This window comes from Anser cygnoides, chromosome 6 (genome assembly GCF_040182565.1).
Source record: "Anser cygnoides isolate HZ-2024a breed goose chromosome 6, Taihu_goose_T2T_genome, whole genome shotgun sequence".
NCBI lineage: Eukaryota > Metazoa > Chordata > Aves > Anseriformes > Anatidae > Anser > Anser cygnoides.
In genome coordinates this window covers 1,818,116-1,838,575 of record NC_089878.1, presented here as the reverse complement: position 1 = coordinate 1,838,575, position 20,460 = coordinate 1,818,116, and the positions used below count along the sequence as shown (strand labels likewise).

General features: G+C 36.2%; 1 protein-coding gene across 5 annotated transcripts in view; it reads right to left on the bottom strand.

Moving 5' to 3' along the window:
• Positions 1–20,460, bottom strand: part of HYCC2 (hyccin PI4KA lipid kinase complex subunit 2) — a 56,747-nt gene that overhangs the window by 8,621 nt on the left and 27,666 nt on the right. For 4 of the 5 annotated variants that reach the window (XM_067000095.1, XM_048058524.2, XM_067000094.1 and 1 more), the window contains 8 exons: positions 16,601–16,780; positions 14,578–14,658; positions 13,877–13,992; positions 12,929–13,024; positions 9,952–10,068; positions 9,170–9,257; positions 4,608–4,767; positions 3,256–3,423 (listed from right to left, as the gene is read on the bottom strand). In XM_067000095.1, coding sequence (XP_066856196.1) covers positions 3,256–3,423; positions 4,608–4,767; positions 9,170–9,257; positions 9,952–10,068; positions 12,929–13,024; positions 13,877–13,992; positions 14,578–14,658; positions 16,601–16,780 — 1,006 coding nt within the window. The remainder of the gene's footprint in view (positions 1–3,255; positions 3,424–4,607; positions 4,768–9,169; positions 9,258–9,951; positions 10,069–12,928; positions 13,025–13,876; positions 13,993–14,577; positions 14,659–16,600; positions 16,781–20,460) is intronic. The other variant, XM_067000096.1, reaches the window with a different exon arrangement.

Sequence of the window (20,460 nt, the reverse complement as noted above, 5' to 3'; positions counted from 1 at the left end):
ATTGTGTATCAGTTTACAATGTTTAGCCTTCTCCAAATCAGATCATGCTCAGGCCTCTCTCACACCAACGCAATGTGAGATTATTCTGCAGTTTTATTCAGTTCTACTAGACTCAGCCTTTAAGAAGCATAAAGGTTCATGTTACTACCGTCTTCCTTCCTCAGCAAAGCCTTTAAGCTTAGAAAAAAAAGAAGCTTTTTAGGCTTTAACAGCCATTATTAAAGTGAAGAACAGTTTACTTGCTTTAACTTCCTGTATCCATATTTAAAATGCATATACTTTTACTCCACTCTGTTTGGTCAAGCTAGATCATCATCTTCTCGTTGAGACATATATGTCTTTTCTTACATTAGACAGCAAGATACTTTAGTCAAAACCCACCACATCTCCATTCCCCCCAACCTTTCCATGCATAATCAAAGACGCTAATACAAGTACAATGTAACTGGAACATACTAAAAGCAAGAGCACTTTTTCAATAAACCAGCATTTATGTTTCTTCATAATCATGCAAAGCTGGATGAAAGCATGTTTGGTTACAAGCAGCAGTAGCAGCAGCTGAAGTCCCCTCTCAATCCCTTTTATTCCAGCAAAAGACGTGTAACTTGCAAAATAATCTCTCCAGACAATACTGCTAAGCTTTTCATTATTACAAGAACGCTGCTTCTTCAATGCTTCCTCACAGTTCATGTCAAAACATTTCTCAGTAACAAAATGCTAAAACTTATGTTCCCAGTCAGGGACACTGAAGCCCTGAGGCACTGAAGCCCTGAGTCACACAGAAAAAGTGGCATTTCATCCACAGATTTTAAAAAATAAGACTGAGAGGGGTTGTTGCAAGCTTTTGGATGCTGCAACTATAGAAAGGCCCAAGCAGCTCAGCAGTGCTCAAAAATGAAGAAGATAGAGAATACAACATGCAAGAGAATTTCTGTCTAGTCAAATCCATGTAGCTACAAAGTTCTCAGTATGACTGAAAAAATTCAGCAAACACACTCTTTTTGCAATACATGTTATTTTTCCTCTAAAAGCTATCCTCAGAAACAAAAATATTTCAATCTTTGCATACTCTGTTTGGGGGAAAAACAGGATGAAGTCATAGAGGTTTATTTGTTTGTTTCCAGTAGACCAATAAGATGATTTAACAAAAAGAACCTAAAAGCCTACTCCTCCCAAGCACTCTCTACTATAAGTCCAGAAGTGAAAGAGACAGTGCAACCTAACAGGAATCCCATTGATTGCACTACAGCACATCTTTTGGATTCTCACTCTTCTTTATCAGAATAAATCTCTCTCCAAAGAATACATAATTAATGCCAGTACATAATTAACCCTGTAGACAGAGATACAACATTCTTCACTGTCTCAAAATAGTGCACAGTGGTAGCTGCCACCACCCAAAAGCAGAATACCTTGGTATGGTATTACTGAGTCATTCTGGAAATCTGCCTTTTTTTATTTATTGGGTCAAAACACTGATCTGAAAAGGATTTTATTACAGTCTTTAAAGAAACCTTTATTCTATTTATACTTTCCATACCTGAAGTTTGAAGAGTCAATGAAAATGATCAGCATTCTCATTATATCATTTGATATCAAAATTATATTTACGAGAGGAAATTTTCTAACCAAAACTTGGTGAAGTCAGCATCAATAATACAACAGACCACTCTGTCTACACACAATTCTATACTGATAATCAATCCAAACTCCATTCCTGGGCCTTCTCCCACATGCTGTCAACTGGCAGAATTCAATTTGCCCAAGCACATAGTTATATACCGCCAACATTTAAAGAAGTGAAGTATATTCAACCAATTTCAACAGAAATAAAGCACGTGGAGTTATGACTTCTCCAGTAACATCTCGATATAGGTGTTGAAACAAATTAAGACTAGAAGGCCACATCAACTTCTTTCCTACTTTCTGTCTCTCCCAGAAGGTTCTCTGCAGCTGAGGACTTCTCCATATCCTTCAGGTCATGCACATGCAAAGTTTAGTAAAATGAAGTAAGACCAACTGAACCAATGAAGTTAGAAGACTACTTATTTACTGAGCATGCTCAAACTCACTATGCACCAAGGAACAGATTATAAATTTTTATGCAATTATCTTCTACTAAAGCATGATGTCTTAATTATTGTTTGATAGCGCCTCTGATTAAGGGAAAGGATTCTCTGATAACATTACATTAAATCTCCAAGTTCTCCAGAAGAACAATTTTGAAGCCTATGTAGCTCCTATCCAAATCCACAAATAAATCTTGTTTATGATCAACTGATAGGCCTATAATTGCTGGAAATACCAAAACTGTTTGATAGACTGTTCAGATGGAAAAGGAGACTTAAAATAGGAAAACACTTGAAATTACGTTAAGTTAAATTTATAAGAAATTAATTCTCATCACCGAAGAGAATTCATGATCCAAATTCAGCACTCAACTGCATGTTTTCGTGGAATAAAGATGAGAACATTAATAGATGAACTTAAGTAAAGTGAGTATCTGCCAGCTACTCTATCTACTATTGCTGGTTGCAGAGCAGGCATACGAAGCTCTACAGCAAAAACCGAGCAAAAAAGCAAATACTGTTTCTCAAGTGTTCAGAAACATGACAACCTGATTTATTCTTGAAAACACATGATTTTTCTTTTCTCTTTTGATAATTGATTTTAGAGCAACCAGGTCATTCATGTAAACTAGTAAGTGTATGAATCTTCAGTTAAAGAATGACTGGCAAATAAAAATATCACCAGTTGTGAACGTCTTAGATAGGCTTGTCTTTGTTCTTGGAAATTTAAAAAAAACATGGACTAACAAGACACTGTTGGAACTAAGTTGTAGCCAACCAAATACAGCTATACCCTATACTGTCTACTTTTCAGGACTAGATTCATGTTTATCTGGTGCATTTTTTCCTTCTGAATATTAAACATGCTCAGTAATAGAAAGTTTCCAAGCAATCCCAAAGCTCTTGGCTATTGCCCCTGTCATTTTTATTTTATTTTTTTTGCCATGCCAAGCAGTCTTTCACCACACAGATGCAAGCCCCAGGCCAGCCCACGTGATAACAAAAGGTAGTACCTGACCTGATGTTAGGTATATAGGGGATGCGTGTATTGCAAAGAGAAGCTAATACACCCTGGGATAGCGGAAACACACACTAGAATGGAAAGAAGTTCTGCTTGGGGATAGGGAGCCAGGATCCTCCTCCAGCAACTGCCTCACTGACTTCTGCCTCCTCATCTCTGTCCTACCCTCTGTTGTGGCTGCTGCCAAGGTGGGCTCCAGGAAGCCATGCTCAGGGGTCCTGCGCATCAGCACCTCCCCCTCTTGCTCACGTTTGATCCCTAGGTCTGTGGAGCCGTGTTGGATCGGTGAGCCAGGTATGCTTGAGTCAGCCTCGTTTGAGAAGTCAAAGCCATCTGGGATTCAACATATAACATTTTAGTGCTTTTCTATTCCTTTCTTGGCATTCCAACCCAGGCAGGGAAAATAGAAGATTTATGCAGACATGGAACAAACAACGAAACACTACCCATGTTTAGTTAAGTTTGTGAGAACATCCACAGAAAGGGACAAGTGGGCTATGCTGTAGACCAGAGACTTGAAAATGAATGTAATGGCAACTACAGTAAAGACAAACATGACCCAGAGTCCTGAAAACAGAAGACAGCTGCTTCTTGTCCTGAACATCCTGATTCAGTTGAAGACCAGAAGTCATTAAATCCTTTGGCACACGATATAGGAAAAAAAAAAGTATCAAAGGAAAGATGTAATACTTGTTTTTTAGACTCTTGTACCCCCAGTTTATTTTTAGGTTATACTACTTTTTACCTTCTGCCATTTATGCAGCTTTTTAAAATCTGTTTAATACATGCAGAGACAAAGTTCTGTAGGTTTGACAAAATGAATTCAAAGCAAGCTTTTTGCTATAGCTACAATGAAGATTTCACCATATAAAAGTAAACATTACTACATATTTACTGGTCTTCATATAGTCAAGCACACTTCTATATGATCTAAATATTCACTGAAGAAAAATAAGCTGTAATTCTAAACTATCCAAAGCTATTTTATGATATATGCCCTCTGTAAGGTGGGCCATATGATGCTAGGAATACAATGTTCAGCTTTTCCATCTCCCATTGCCTTTAGTGGTTGTAGGTAACTGGAACCCTGTCAAGGTCTGAATAATACCATTCATTCCCTCAGCTATTTATGATGGTGTGCAGCTAGGTTTCAGAGTGGATCAAAGAAAGAAGTCAAATTATAAACCAAACTCTGCCACTACAATTTTATGCTGTGTTACACAGAGAAAAAAAGTCTTAATGAACTATTTCCAGCCTCTCCATTTATTTATTTAGTACCTACCTCAGGGGTTATCACCAAATCAAAACAAAACAAAACATCCCAAACCTTCATGTTCATGCAGTGCTCTGAAAATGTAAAATACTATACATTGTTATGGAGTATCACTTTTCAAAAGAAAAAAACAAAAACAACCACAACCAACTGTTCCGCAAACTTTCAAACTCAGAAGCCAGGTAACAGTGATGATGATGAATACAGTATGCTACAGTATTTGCTGTCACCAAAGAAAGCTCACCTTCTCTCCTCCAGCGGTGACGACGGATAGAAGCTGTTGTAATGGCAGTCCGAGAAATCCTCGGCACTGTTGGAGTAACTTCTACTTTCAGTACCTTCTGGCCTTCTTGTGATGCATCAGGAGCATCAAAGGGCAGTGAGTTCTTCATGGCATTTGCAACCTAAGATGAAAATAAAATGCTGTACTACTACCATCCTTGACTGCACAAATGGCAGCTTTAGATCTCTTTGCTGGATCCAGTACAGGAAAACAACCAAGAACCGTCAATTATGCCAGATCCCATCCAGATGGATAGCCCCATCCCCAAGATTCACAGTTGGTAACTAAGTTGGGAAACTCATCACAAGCCTATTCCCAAAAATACAGTTGAATTTTCTCTACTTTTACTTTTTGATGTAATCCACTTTGTTCCAGGTTTGCCTGTGTACAGAGAGAGGTAACAACCTACACCAGAAATTCTCCATCCAAACAAGATTGCAAAATGACAAGAAAAATACCACTTGTGTCGTATGACGAGTATGATCACAAGCTGAGCCAATACAAATGGCACGTGGCCTCATACATGGGAGACACAGGACCGGTCTCCTTTCATGTCCCGTTTTCCCCCTCATTCCCTACCACCCCAAAAAAGGATTAGACTGCAAGATTTTAAAAGAATTGCAACCTAAGCAATGGGCGTCAAATCATTAAAATACAGTGATCTTTACAGATCTTATTTTTATTGTAATTGTAATAGAGTAATATATTGTATTGTAATAGAGTAATATATATAATATTAAAATATAGATCTACGTATTGTACATATAATATTGTAATACAGATCTGATTTTTATTATAAAACCAGATGCTTTGTTTTGCATCTTTGAGATACAAAACTCTTTTGGCTTTGATGTTTTAACTGTACCTTTAAATTTACTGTAAAAGGCTCTGTTGGATTACAGATTTACTATTATTAAAGCATCTTTCAATTAATGTTTCCTAGTTTACAAGTAGATTGTTCTAGAAGTAAACTCATGTAGCAGCTCATGATAAGCAATTTAGGTCTCCGTGGCATGTGCAGTATTCAGCAAAAATAAAGCTGCTATACACAAAATATGTTCTAAAACTTCAGAAAAAAAGTCCAAGTGAACTCACCTTGATTTTCCAATCTTATTGACTTCATACAACCAACCACCATTAAAAACTTTAGAACATTTTAAATTTGACATGTCAACTTCATTCATAGATCTCTTATATTTCACAAATATTTGACTTGCTACATGCTCCTTAGTCCCCCTCTAAGGGTGAACACAATAGGTAAAATAAGGTCAGAGACAACTAGACTTAAAATAAAACAAGCATGGAAAATGTATCTGGTTAATCTCTATAAAATTCTACTTGCCAATAGCTGCCACAATAATTTGGGTAGTCTATGGGTAGTCACCTCTGATTTGTCCTTTGCTAGTCAATTCTCTCAGCCTCAGCACAATTGCTCTCCTATTCACACACAGGCCTTTTTCCATGCTGTCCTCCTGCAGTGGTACAAAACTCACTGGTTTCACCCCATCCTTGATTTCATAAAAGACTTCAGAAACTAATTTCTGCTGTACTGACCCAAAGCAGATTAAGTTCAACCATATACAGTTGTTTATCTTCCAATCCTCTCCTTTACTAATGTTTCACCCTCTTTTGACAAGTACCTTTCTCAGTATACAGCATTAAAAATCTGAAAATTAGTAGATTTCTGCACTAGAACCAGAGAAGTGACACAGCACTTTTACTTGAGGAGCTGTTTAAGAGCTGGCCCTTTTTAACAGCACAAATCGTACTTCTGGGGACTGAGAAGAATCACATTGAAATGAAGTTCATGCAACAGTAAAGCAATCCGAACAGACAGTTTGAATGAAACACAGCCATTCTCCATCAGGAAAAAAAGAAAAATAAAATCTGCAATACTTCAGGATGGAAAAAAACATTGCTTTCATTATGTTTTAGGCTCCCTAACAACAACGGGCACTAATCCTGTACTAAAAGGTGGGAAAGCAAACCAACAGCAGAATTCAGATTTAGCAAGCCACATCTGCAACTGGCAATGACAAAAGAGGACTGGTTTTATGCCAGATAGCCACTCTTGCCCACCAGAAATAAGCTCTGACAAAAAGAACATGCAATAAAAGCAGTAAGTACATAATAAAAAAAACACTGGATAAAGGTGTTATTACAACAGGGACTTACTGATCCATGCCTCTATGGACCAGGCTAACAACGCCTGTGCATCTCTGCACTGAAGTAAACAATTTCCTTCTGAAACAAGTGCAGAAGCTTCGTGTTCAGAGGAAGACGTTATTTGACAGGAACTGAGCTACTCACTCCTAAAGCGCAGCCTACCTTAGCAATAATATTGAATCACTTTGATTAGTTTCCAACTGTAGAAACTTCCAGTGTTCGTGACTATAAAACCAATATCCAGTATTTGTTAACAGATTCTTTTCTTCTACCAGAAAAAACTTTTCCCTTGCATTAATTCCTGCCCTTTCCAGGGCAGTCTCTGGGTAATGGTGAAAAAATGGCTTGGGAGACTGCTTCTATATCACAGACACTTCACAGATTCCTTATGCTGCTATTTCAGGATTTATTTTTATTCCACAGGCAATATAAACCTATTTAAATAAGAACATGGATTTACTATATTGTCAAAAATATTTCTCCAACAGACATACCCAAACACAGGGAGTGTGATGTTTCTTATTGTAATGACTGATAGTGTTCTCATAATTACATGAATAGCCTCAGTACAGATATCTAAAAATAATCCTACCATGGAGGATTGCCTAAATATTAAATGGACTTCAAAGAATTTAGGCAATCCTAGGAAGAGACCAAACTTTAAATATATATGTGATGATGCACAGATGATATTTTATTTGGTGCCAGTAACTACAAGAGTTTAAAATACAAAATTTTATGTAGCTAAATCATATACATCTCCTGGAGACTACTACTAGGTAAAAGGACTCAGTATTTGAAAAGGTCAAATGGTTTGGTTATACAGCATGGGGCCATAGACATGCAGGTCATTTTTTAATATGAAATGATAATTTATTAATGCTGCTTTTCAAAAACTGCAGTGAAACAAGATGGGAAACAAGGCAAAGATCAGGGCAAGAAGAAAACACACAGATATGCCTGCACATGTATGCATGAAAACCTGACAAGTGTGCAAGTGGAAAAAATTGGTGATACCATGACATCGCCAAACAACAGCTTGGAGTGGCAAAAGTATCTTTGTAAGAACAGACATTCCAGAAGATTCTTACAATTAAAAGTCACCTCAAAAGACAAACTGATTTTAAAAAGTCCTAAACAATCAGGATTGAAAATTGTCCTATCATCAATTGAATTAGGTTCCAGATACTCCTACACACCTTTTAAATGTTGCATTTTGATAGGGTGGCCTCATTCAGCAGTTTCAATATTTAATTTAAAACTTTCCATCTGATGGAGCAATGAGTCATTTCCAAAAGGAATCAGCTATTATAATAATTCAATGGATACCAGCCATTTAAAATGCAGAACTCTCAGAAAGCCTGTAGATCAGTTTTTACAGCCAATATTAATTCATCAAGAGAATAATTTTACTTAATTTATTGGAGGAGAGAGGCATGTCAGACTGCCACAAAAAAAGGACTTTTCCCAATCCACTCCTTTCTCAGCTATATAAAAAAAGCCTTGAAATTCTACTGTTGGTAGTTTATAGGAGGACCAAAGGCTTCTGGCCACAATTCTGAGAAACTGAGATAATATTCTGTTCAACTTATTTTCTTTTCTTTACTATTCTTTCTTATTTTAAGTCTCATTCCTACATCTGACAAAAAAATAAAAACCTTCCATTCCTACTTCCTTTGTCAACCTCCTCATCCTCTCCAACCACATGGACCTACATCCAGCTTAGTTTCACCTCTTTCCCTGCTTCATTTCTCTTTTTTTTATGACTGGGACAACAATTCTAGTGAAAACTGGGGGTAAAAAAGACAATTGATCATAAGAAAACCATTCTATTGATGCTCCTCTAAAGGAGGTAAAGATTAAAATGTGTGACTTTAATCAATCAAAATCCAACACTGACTCTGGAGATAAAACTCCTCTGCACTTTCAGCTCTATCCTGTTGCTGTTTTTTCTGTTGTGTTATCAGTTAAACCACAAAACATTCTAAACCCTTCTGAAGGTCTAGAAGCAAAGAATATACCTTTTTGCAACCAACGTCCTATGACATACAACCATTCAGTTAAGCTTCTTTGAATCACTCATTAGTAGCTGGTGCTAAAACAACAAACATTTTGATCCAACTGTACAACATCAGAAAATCCTAGCTTTCTGCATTAATGAGCTCTAGAAGACCCCAACACCCTAGCAGATAAAGCATGGTATAAATAGCTATGTTAAAAACACCAGCTGTTAACAACCACTTGTGTTTGGGAATGCAGTAAACAGCGACAAATGCTTTCATTACAAGTCCGCTTCAGAAATGCATCCATATTCTTCCTAATCAAATCCATAAATTTCAATAGATTTTTTTTCTTACCAACAGAGGCTGTGAGTAAAGTTCAAGCTGTGCTCTGTAAATTATGTCCTCCAATACCTCCTGGCCAAGATCCCATTGACCATTATATCTAAAAAGTAAAAAAAGGAATTTATCTTTCGTATCTTTGGAACTCACTGGTCTTTTTTTGCTGCCCAAATACAGCTTTTCACTTCTTATGTGGAAAGTTCATCAACTGCATACACACCCAGCCCCTCTATTTCTTTCAGAAGTATGGACAGAGTTTTGTATTACTCTTGTTGCTGTAACAAAAAAGGATGCTCCCTGACACCTCCAAGTGAAAAAATGTTGATACCATAATCAGGACAAACTTAAAGAATAAAAAAATGGGTCAAGATATAAAGGTTTACAATACTTAGCAGGACTCAATTTTAATCAGAAATAGATTTTTGCCACCTCAGAAGCTACCGACATTCGAGAGGACTGCACTTCAAGTTACCCTGGCAGCCAAGCTCATTATGCTTTTGAACAGAAGGTTATCTGAAGGTAGTGGAAGCTTAGGAAAAGATGATGCCAGGAGCCTCACTCACTTCAGCACCTACTGCTGGTGTTTCACCACCTACTCCAATGCTTACAGAGGTACTCACAAATTACCAGTTGGCTGACTGAGCAAGTAATGGGAAATATACTAATTTGAGTTAGATTCCTGTGTCCTAAGAGTTCAATTCATTTCTTTCAATTATAAAACAACAAACGCTGCTATTTTAATTCATCTAAAACTAGCCATTTCTTCTTTTACAAAAAAAAATATAATATCTACTTACATGGCATAATAGACACCTGTGAGCAGCTGCACCATGAAGTCAGGGTCCAACATCACTCTACCACAGTGTTCTTTCCAGCGTTTCTCATGCTGCCGTGGAAATCCACTCACACACAGCCTGAAGAAACATACCATTGTAACAAAATGTTAACCCCAGAAATATTACAAACATCTTTACATCAAAGCGATTTCCTTTAATTTTTAAAATCTGTTTTTCAACATTTAAGTACACAATGTAGAACACTTATATTGCTCTTCCAACCATTAGAACAGTTTTAAAAGTGTCTTAAGAAACGACTTGCTGATAATCCAGAGTATTATTCCCATATAGCCATTAACTGTTTTCTTCAAATCATAACCAAAATGAGGCAAGACATTCTCTACTGCCAGCCACCAAATACGAGGCTCTCCCAGAAACTCAGTAACCTAAATTAATTTTCTTAAGAGGAAACAGTTCAGTGGTATAGAAAGACAGGTCATCCCCCATCTAATGTATACTGACAGCATGCAATCACCTTTTACCTTTGGTTAACACAGATATTGTATTCTTGAGAGCTATTTTCAGCTGCCTTCTAAAAAAAAACAACAAACAACAAAAAACCAACCAACCAACCAACAGCCTTCTAGCCCTTGACAAAGTGTCTGCTTTTTATACTACATAGCACTGACTCTACAGTTTAAAAATAAGATGAATTTATTCAGAACTTTAATACCTGAAACTCATATGCGGAATATGGAAACAATACATGGCTACTAATACATTAAATGTACATTTACTGTTTCTCTAACCTATTTAGGATTTTGCTCATAAAAGAAAATAACACGCATGAAGCCTTAAAAGCAACAAACATGCTAAAACACAGCATTTGATTACCTGTTTTCCATCAGACATCTGAACATGTAACTTCTACGCAGCGCAATGATCCAGTAATGCCTAGATTAGTTTACCTCTTTAAAACTACCAAAAGGGATTGCATGAACTTTGTGAACACAAACTGACACTGATCAAAACAGTGAATGAAAATGCCAATTAGCCACCAAAAAATCCAAGAGGTTTCAGGGGAGGGGGGGAGCAACACACCTCTCACAAAAAAAGTATTTATGTGTTAATGCTCTTTCCAGAAAATGACACCTTATACTTGTTTTTTGATTCTTCAAACAAAGATGAGCAAATGCATCTGGTAAAGAATAAAAGCTAATACCTAAAGGATCTCCCAGCTATCATCTTTAATCTAAAACCCATGCAATTTATTATTTTGAAACATGTTTTGCAGCCTCAGTAACAAAAACTGTGGCCCAAGTTCCTTTCTAGGTGACAAGCAGACAGTGCCACAATGAACAGCAACTACCAGCTTGATATGGTTGGTGTACTCTTTCCACCGAGGCAAGCTGCATAGATCAAAGTATCCCAATAATTCTGCAGGCTGCACTGCAGACCTGCACAAAAGCTTTTAGAAGCTCCACAGTTACACAAGGAGGATCCCAGAAGTTTCAGTTTCCAGGTTACTCCGCTCTTTGTGGAACAAAGTGACTCCTGCTTTAGGCATCCAATAACTACATTATAAACTATTATAGAACCTGTGAGTGTAATAACCAGAATACAAGTTAAAAATGAAGTTTACAGTAAAGTTTCAATAATTCATGCTTAGAAGAGCAACAATGTGCATAGCTTTAGCTAAATGAATACAGTTCTGGAAGTTGTATTTAGAAAATTAAGGAAAATGACTACAACTCAATAACTCAAGTTGAAAATGGATTCCTTTAATGTGCATGTTACACAACTGTGACCACATAACACAGAAGACAAAAACGTGCAACTTTTACTCAATTCATCATAAAATAATCTCATTGTTGTAAATGGTTTGTTGCATCCAAACTATTGTGGCTGCTGCACTGTTCCAAACAATAAAAAAAATCCCTAGCCTATAAAATGTTCCCTCTACTCTCTACTCAAAAGAATAGATCTGATTTTCAAATGTAGGGAAATTGAACACACTTGCCAAATTCAGCACAGCCATAATTCAAATGAAGACGATGGAAGTACACCAAGAATTAAACCATTGCCATCAGAAATTAGAGGAAGGAAAACAGACTATCATCTTAATTAACTTTATGTGTGCATTACTAGAGAAAACACATTATCAGAAACTTGCCTGATCCTTTTTTGCCGTGCAACTGAATTGCACGTAATGTTTTCCTTTTATGACAGTATTGTGCTGAAGCAAACAAGCTAAAATCAAACATGCTTAAAGAGATCGCTCTGTTTGGGGATAGCAGGGAAGAGAATTTATCTCATTTTAGACAAAATTGCTTATAGAAACAGACAGATGGGAGTATCAGAAATACTTCAGATTTTCAGAGCATAAAGCAGTGATCTTTGCCAACCAGATGCTTCTAAGACTATCCAAGCAGGAGATTATGTAAAGGACATGCATAAGAGTTTGAGAATTCACAGTACTGAATTCTCCAGAAAATGGAATGTCATTCCCACTGTGGAAAGAAAGGAAAAAAAAGAAAAAATAAACAAAACTAAAGCCCAGGATATTGTTTAAGCACTTCATATAAACCATTATCGGAAACAAGAGACGTTTATATTTGGAAGCAGAGGAAGCTAGATGCATTCCTCACAAGATTTTAAAGCTGATCATACGGAAAAGTATTAGATTTACCTATCATTCAGACAAAGACAAATCAGTGTGAGCAAAGTTTTTTAAAAAAAAAAACACCTGATTTTCTTCCTCAAAGAACAGCAACAGAAAAGTTATGTAACTGGAATGAAACCCAATGCAGCAGTAAGATAATCTACGTGTTTTATCTACATCCAAGCATAGCCTCAAATCTGCAATTAAGTTGCAGCAGGACTGACTAGAAATTACATGTTTTAGGTTATTAAATACAAGTAAATTCATTCTTTTTTGCTGGAATAATATTTAGAAATCTAGATTTGCCCTGCAAAACTACAAAGGCAAATGTCTCACCTGGAACCCATCCTACAAAGTGATTGGTAAGAAGAGGCAGGCATATAGACAATAGCAGAATTGTAGCACAGCATGAGAAAGCTCAGCACCTCGAACCTGAAAAGAAACAAAACTCAGTCTCAAAATTGCCTCACAGGAAAGTGTGTCAGAAGTAAACACGCAAATCCTGAAAACCTCTCCCATTATAATTCACTAACTTGAAATGGGACATTAAAGGTTCACTTTAAATTGTTATTACTGAAAACCATTAGCCTATGTAAGAATTACAGCGGGAAGAGCATATAGCATAAAATTTGGACAAAGAGCTACAGAGCTGGACAAATCTGTAACACTTTTAAATTTTTTTTTTTTTTTTATCATTTTTTCCAGAGCTAGCTTTAAACACAGGTAAAGCTGAGAGTCACTAGAACAGCAGGGCATTGAAACAGCTAGTCACACAGCTCAGTCTGCTCTTCAACATGCAAGGGACCTGGCTAAAAATCCTGGCTACAGTGACTAATGATGAGTAGACTCCCAATCTTCCATGTCCTCAGGCAGCAGAAACAGGAAATCCAGCTTCTGATATCACTTATCCCTAGTTCTATCTGTGCACTCAGCTTCATTTCCCTTTTCCTGTGGAAAAAGCAGTCCCAGTCTCAAGCGAGAGTTGATTTTTTTTTTTAAAACACTTCCAGGAACATTTGAGTTGACAGGAATAAACCCAAAGATACTCCTAACAGACACAGCAATGACAAAGAAGTTACTCACATCTAAATTAATAGTAAGAGCACATGAAGTTGGAAGCAAAAACAAAAATATACCTCAAGACTACTAACTTGCTCTCTAGCTTTATTTCCAAGCACTAAATGTTGAGAAAGGACCAAATACAACCTATTTGGTCTTAATGTTTAAGGACTTGTTGACTGCTTAGCGAAGCACCTTGAATGTTATAATACATCTGATACCTACCGGTTCTGTGCTGTGAAGGTTTCTCTTTGAGGATGAAGATCACTGTAAACTACCCTGATGAGATCATGCTGACAGAGAGCTCCTTCAGTTAAAGCCATGGATCCAATTGTAGAAGGCTAGAAGTAGGTGATGGGAGAGGGATAGTAAGAAAACCATAAGTAAAAGGTCTCCAAAAGCATTAAAACTCCTAACCACCCAAGCCAAAATATACACTTGTCTTGTGATCTATAAAAAAGAAAATTATTTCAGAATACAGTAAATCTAAAAACATTACTGCATTTATGATAACGAAATCAGATAGAGGTGGTGAGACTAGTTTTCGATTTTGATTGTTGCATAGCCATCTAATCGCACAGACCTCTTGTACAGTAACCGTAGAGAAAGAAAAACATGATTCCAAATTCAAGCTGTATTAATGAGGAAATAGACTTCTCTTATCATAACACTTAAGAAGCAACCCATCTGCAACTACAACACAATTAACCTCTGTTCAAAATGGGCACTGTCAGCAAACATTTTTTCAACATTTACATTACTTCACTATTGCTATTATTGAATTGGATTACATTAATTGCTGCAAGACAGTGACATCAAAAACACAGTGCAACAGGGTGCACTTAAAATGGTCTGTTGCATCAAATGGATGCGGTTTTCATTGCTCTAATAGATCCAGGTCTAATTTACCATAGCAGTTCTCTTACCTCATGATATATGGAGGGTTTAGATAATGAAGGGATGGTGAAAGATAAAACTTTGTTGTTTCCATCTTTGTCAGCAATTTCCTGCATTTAAAAACAAACAAAAACAAGCAACAAAAAAAATTAAGTCAGGACATGGAAACTTACAGAACTCTTGAAAGGTATTTAAAAAGTACGAAGTTAGTTGCTCTGATCTAATAAGACTGTTAACACTTTAAAGTCTGTGTTTGCAGAGTATCAGCAGATCTATACACATTTTAAAAATGGAAAAGACCTCTATCACAGACGTCAGTTAAAAACATCATTGGCTCCTAGATCATGGTGACTTCATCAAAAAGCAAGAACTAAAAGCTTCTCTAGCCCACCTTTACATTATAACATTTATTTATAATAGAATTGCGTTGTGGAGCAAAGCTAAACTTTAAGCTTGAAAGATACAGACACATAAGAGCTGATGAGTCACTTTCTGACAATGGCCAGCACTTCATAATAAATGCACCGCAGAGAGAAGGTGAAATCAAGGGGACTAGCAAAGCCTCTTCAGTCATTCTATCAGTAAGAAATATACAGTGTTTTCTCAAAAGGCTTTCAAAGTGATCAGATTTTATAGTTGCTAGGCTACTATATAAGCAAACCCAGCAATTTGTAAAGCCAGTACTCTAAGAGCAATTACATAAGGTTGTACCAAAAAGGAGTCTACAACCCTGCCTTTTCACTCTGAACTGTAAACTACAATGAGCTAGTCATTCAAGATTACACGAGAACCTAGTCCAAGGTAGCACAGCACTCAGAGTAGGCTTTAAGAGTCACAGTAGGAAGAGAACTGATGTAATTTAGCAGAATGAAAAAGATTTATCACTGTCTTTCACTTTCCATAGATTGACAAAGTAACTTCACTCCTTCAGTATCAGTAGATGTGCAAAGCAGTAACAACTGAACCAAAGAAAAAAAACTTAGAGGTAGCTACTGTTCATTTTGAGGCCTCTTTCTGAATTTGGAGAGAATGAAGAAATTACTGTCCTTAAATAACATTTATCACCAACATGAGTTTCAAAGGAACTACAAAGGGACCTCTATGAGAAAACTGATGCCAAAGACAAATATTCAACCCAGCAAACAGTACCACCAATTAGCAAGCCGTTTCCTTTTTTTTTTTCTATCAGAATAAATCTAAAATAATTGGATTTTCCATTCCAGTTGTTTGAGCTGATCTAGACACATAGCAAGAACTTTTTATTTATTTTTTAAAGAATTTCAGTCTCATCATGGGTACAGTTAAAAGGAGTGGTTCACTATAATAGTAGAGAGAAGGGCAATGTTTCAGTGTAATATGCTTTCAAGTTAGATAAAATGGAAATTCCCATCAGAGAATGCCTATCTTTGCAGTATTTCCAAATTTGTTAGTCTCATAATATGAGTAAACATTTCCAGGATAAGGTAAGGATATAAAAAAAACAACTGTTAGAACCAACAGCCAAACCTAATCTTCTACAGTTACTTTTACTAATTCTTAAAATCATATTTCCACTCAAGAAAACTATCTGCCTGAACTGTAGACATGCATGTATTTAAGTGCGAACATGCACAGTAGGTTCAGCTTCAAACTGCACTTAAAGACCTATTCAGAGTAAGCTGGGGTAGTGTGGGGGGGAAGGCGACACAGGAAGATTGACCAAACATATGCTTGACTATCAGGTCTGTAGAAAGCTGTATGTTTCACCACTAAAGAGGAATACTTCATTTTCTTACATGTTCTTACACGTATGTAACACTAAGAAAGTCCATGAGATAATCCTTTTTAGTTAAAATGTCTGTCCCACAGGGATTTACAAACAATAAAGAATGTCTTTGCAAACACATTTTTTTACTAAAACTTAAGTAAACTATACTTTTTTATATAGATTAAGTATGTTTTCATGCAACCATATTATAATTTTAATTATTTTCTTCTAATATTTTACTTTATTCCTACTGGTCAGTGATGGAAAACTTCAGATCAAACCTTTCCTCATCCATCCTCACTTACCAAGTTGTAAATACCAAGCAGCAATGCTTCAATGCAACCATTACTTTGCCTATCCCTGCTGGCAGTAAGACGCAGATACACCCAGATCAACTCTGGCAAAAACTGCAATGTGAACCTCTTTAGCCGAACTTCAGAACTGCGATATAGTTCAAAGAGCTGGTGGCAAACAGGCTCCAGGAGCTGTGAAAAGGCAAAAAGGGTAATAAATTAACATTAGGCTTCTCTAACAAGGCAGAATGCAATAGCAAACATAAGGGATATGCAATGCAGCCATCGCAGCCAGTGAAGATGTTCCTTGATGTCAAGTAAATGAACAAACCAAAACAAATTTGTATTTCTTTTAAGGAGATCTATAAGTAGTAAGTACTTGTTCCCAAGGAGAACAAGTAAGCAGTACTGGGAAATGAGAACACTATCCTCTAGGGCTGTCAGTATGAGAATTATTTTGTACACAGGTACCAATTAAAGGCGTGTGACAGACTTGTGGCTTGAACTATGCACACCATAAAACTTTAATAGCACATTTGTAAGGTTTAGAAAGGTATAAAGGTTGAAGATTAGTAGCAACTGCTAATGATCAGTCTATTGACAGACATATGAATTAAGTTCTTAGCAACTACTTTTTAATCTCAAACCTAATCACTGTGCATTTATTCAATACAATGCAAAACCATTTTTCTGCCTTGAGCTGCCCTTTGGGTTTCAAAAAAAGGCCCTTATCAAGTCAGTAAGCACAAGAAAAAACAGCCATTTTAAGAGTCTACAATGCTAAGTCGACAGTTAGAATGCATCCACAAAACTGCTAGTGAACATACAAAATAATAACAACACCACCACCACAAACACATGTCAAACTGTCTCTCCCCTTCCCATAACTAAACAAGTTTTTAAGACCAGAGTCAAGAACTACTAAAACACAACATGTATTCAGAGAGGAATGATGATACAGTCTGAGAACAGTATCTACAAACAATATATTTTCCAAGTTGCTAGGAGATGGGATGATCTGACCTAAGGAAAATGTTCATGGGGTTTAATGTCCAACAAACTGAGGTATCCATGTAACCTAAAGAGCCTCTATTCATACAGAATAGTTACACAGTCAGAAGAAAAGAGGCCAGAATATCATATAATTCTCTTTCTAAACAGACACGCTTTATGCCTCTCTCATATACACACATGAAAACATTAGACATCAAATTACACACATCACTTTTTAAAATAATAAAACTCCTGCATTTGACCAATATGATAGAAGTCATACTAGTGAGACAATAAGGCATAAATATGAAATACCCAGTGCAGAGCAAAAGATCAGAGACTGTATGTATGAATCCTCTTTCAGTACACAGTCTCACTCCCCAGGGTTATGCAGGTTAAGCCTTTCAGAGAACAAGCGACATGCTTCCTAGATTTTGATGCACTCTTCAATTAATTTGTCTAATCATCAAAATCTTAGTACCCAGAATTTCCTGTAGAATTCATTGTCACTGCTTTGTTCTGCTGTATGAGGAAGGACTTCTGTGGTTTGTTGCGAACCATCCTCTTAAAAACTCTGAACAAGTCCCTTGCTACCAGCAGAGAGGAAGAGCCATTTCTACAAGTGCTTAGCTTGGAAATTCAAGAAACATGCAAGGCCATAAATCTGTATGACTGTAAAACTTCATGTATACTTATTTAGACTTAGGTATTTTACTCTAGTACTTCAGAGACACCCAGCATAAATTTGACAGTATTTCTATCAAGATAGCTACCTTAAGAGAGCATCAGCTTTACAGTGCCCAAGAAAACATGAACACAGTTCCATTTCTAATGCACAGTATCCTGGTCAAAGAAGCATGCTATTTTAAACCACTGATTACATAAGCCATAACATCACATCTATGTAAAATAAAACTGCTAGCAGACAAATCTCTTCTTATGCAAGGCTTGGTGTAAGCACCTTGCGTAACAAGGCTTCTGATTGACAGCCTAATTATTCTAAGCTAAAAGCCTGTTTTTACAACAGGAGCAAAGGCAGACTCCACATGAGAGGGAGGGAAGAAAGCTGACACTCAGAATGCTGACAGAATGAGTGAAGTCCAGTAATTTGGAGCACAAAGATTCTTACAAGCCATGTATGTAATATACCTTAATATGTCATTTTTTATTTGGGATCTAAGTGAAATTAAAAGCCAGTAAATCTTCTACTGCGAACATTTTGACAGCATTGCCTTATTAAGTGCAGCAAACTTTTTTTATTTAGCATATTTATTCTAGTATGTCACACATGTATAGCACCTTATGTTCTAAAGGTGCAAAAGTATACTGTCTTAATATTTACTTAGTGCAAATTCCTATCTAAAAGTAACGCTATTAAAAGCATCTGTTACAGTAGACGTTCAAATCCTCAGAGAGAAATGTATTCTCATTTTATGAAAAGCCTAGCACATTTCAGATGGTCAAACAAAAAGTGGTTAATAAATAATTCAGAGATCACTGAATATGTGTATACTTTATATGTTACATATTTATATGTTATACTTTATATGTTTATACTTTCTTTAAAAGAAAGTATAAACAGAAAGATAGTGTTAAAAAAAAGGAAATATGGAAATAAATACAAGCACATCCGCAAGGAGATAACAGGTGCAAGATGAGCTAAACAAATATTACCAGAAAGTAGATATATACAGTGGCATTGCTATAAATAGCGCTTCTGTTAGATTAGAAATGACGGTCGCCCAAAGCTGTTTCCTTTTTGAAATTAGTCAGTCTAATACAAATCCCATTAAACAGTGGAAACGAATAATTTATTTTAGCTGAAGTCAGATTAGATTCTACCAGAGTTAGCTCTACTTAGTTACTGAGTTAATTCTACTTTCTTTCAAATGAAAATTTCATAAAATTAGTCTTTTAAGTGAGACCACGCTGCCTAGAAACATACAGCAATATCCAGTCACTGGTACTGCAAGCATGTAAATACTGCTCATTTCTAGTAGTTTTCATATTAGTTGTGCTAAAACAGCAGAAATGCTACAACAAAAATATTTTCAAAGCCACAAAGCCACAAATTTTTCCTATCAAAATACAGTATGATCTTACTCCACCTGAAAGCACAAAAACTGATACTAAAATAAAGAATAAAATGCTTTTATTCCAACCTAATTACTTGGCTTTTCAAAAAAAAAAAAAAAAAGCCTTTTCCAACGAATTCTCTGACTACAGAAGACACTGGATAAACAGAGCATTTGTCACCAGTAGGGGATACATACATGAACAGGCACACACTTTTTTTAATCCCAAAGATCTTTCAGTCCAATGTTAAAGTAGACTGAGTAGCGCAGCAGTCAACCGAAAAAATAGAAGCCAAAAAGACCATAACAATCATCTCTCTTTTCTGACAAACTAAAACCAGGCATTAAAAGAGCTCTCCTGTTAAAGAGCAATTAGCATAACAATTAAAAATAATATTTTTACTGACATAGATACAGTAAGTGGCAATAATTTGCAGACTTCATTTTTTACACCTCACAGAGATACACACTAGTCATGTTTTAAGGAAGTTGACTAATTAATAGGTTCAAAGTTTGGCTTATTTTACAAGGTTGCCAAATTTTAAGAATCATACCATATCATATATTAAAGTTAAATATAACTTGTTATAAAATGTATAACATAGATTGGAAATGCTTGTCTTTTTGATGAATTCAATTACAGTAGAAAATAACGTGCTCATTTTAGGCTTAAGTATAACATGAAGGATGAAATTAGGTGTTATTTCAGGAGTACTAAGTCTGGAAATTGCTTGGCATTGCAAAGGTGATCTCATTTTTGTTTCAAGCTGAGCTTTCCAGGTTAAATCTAAAATAGCCACACAT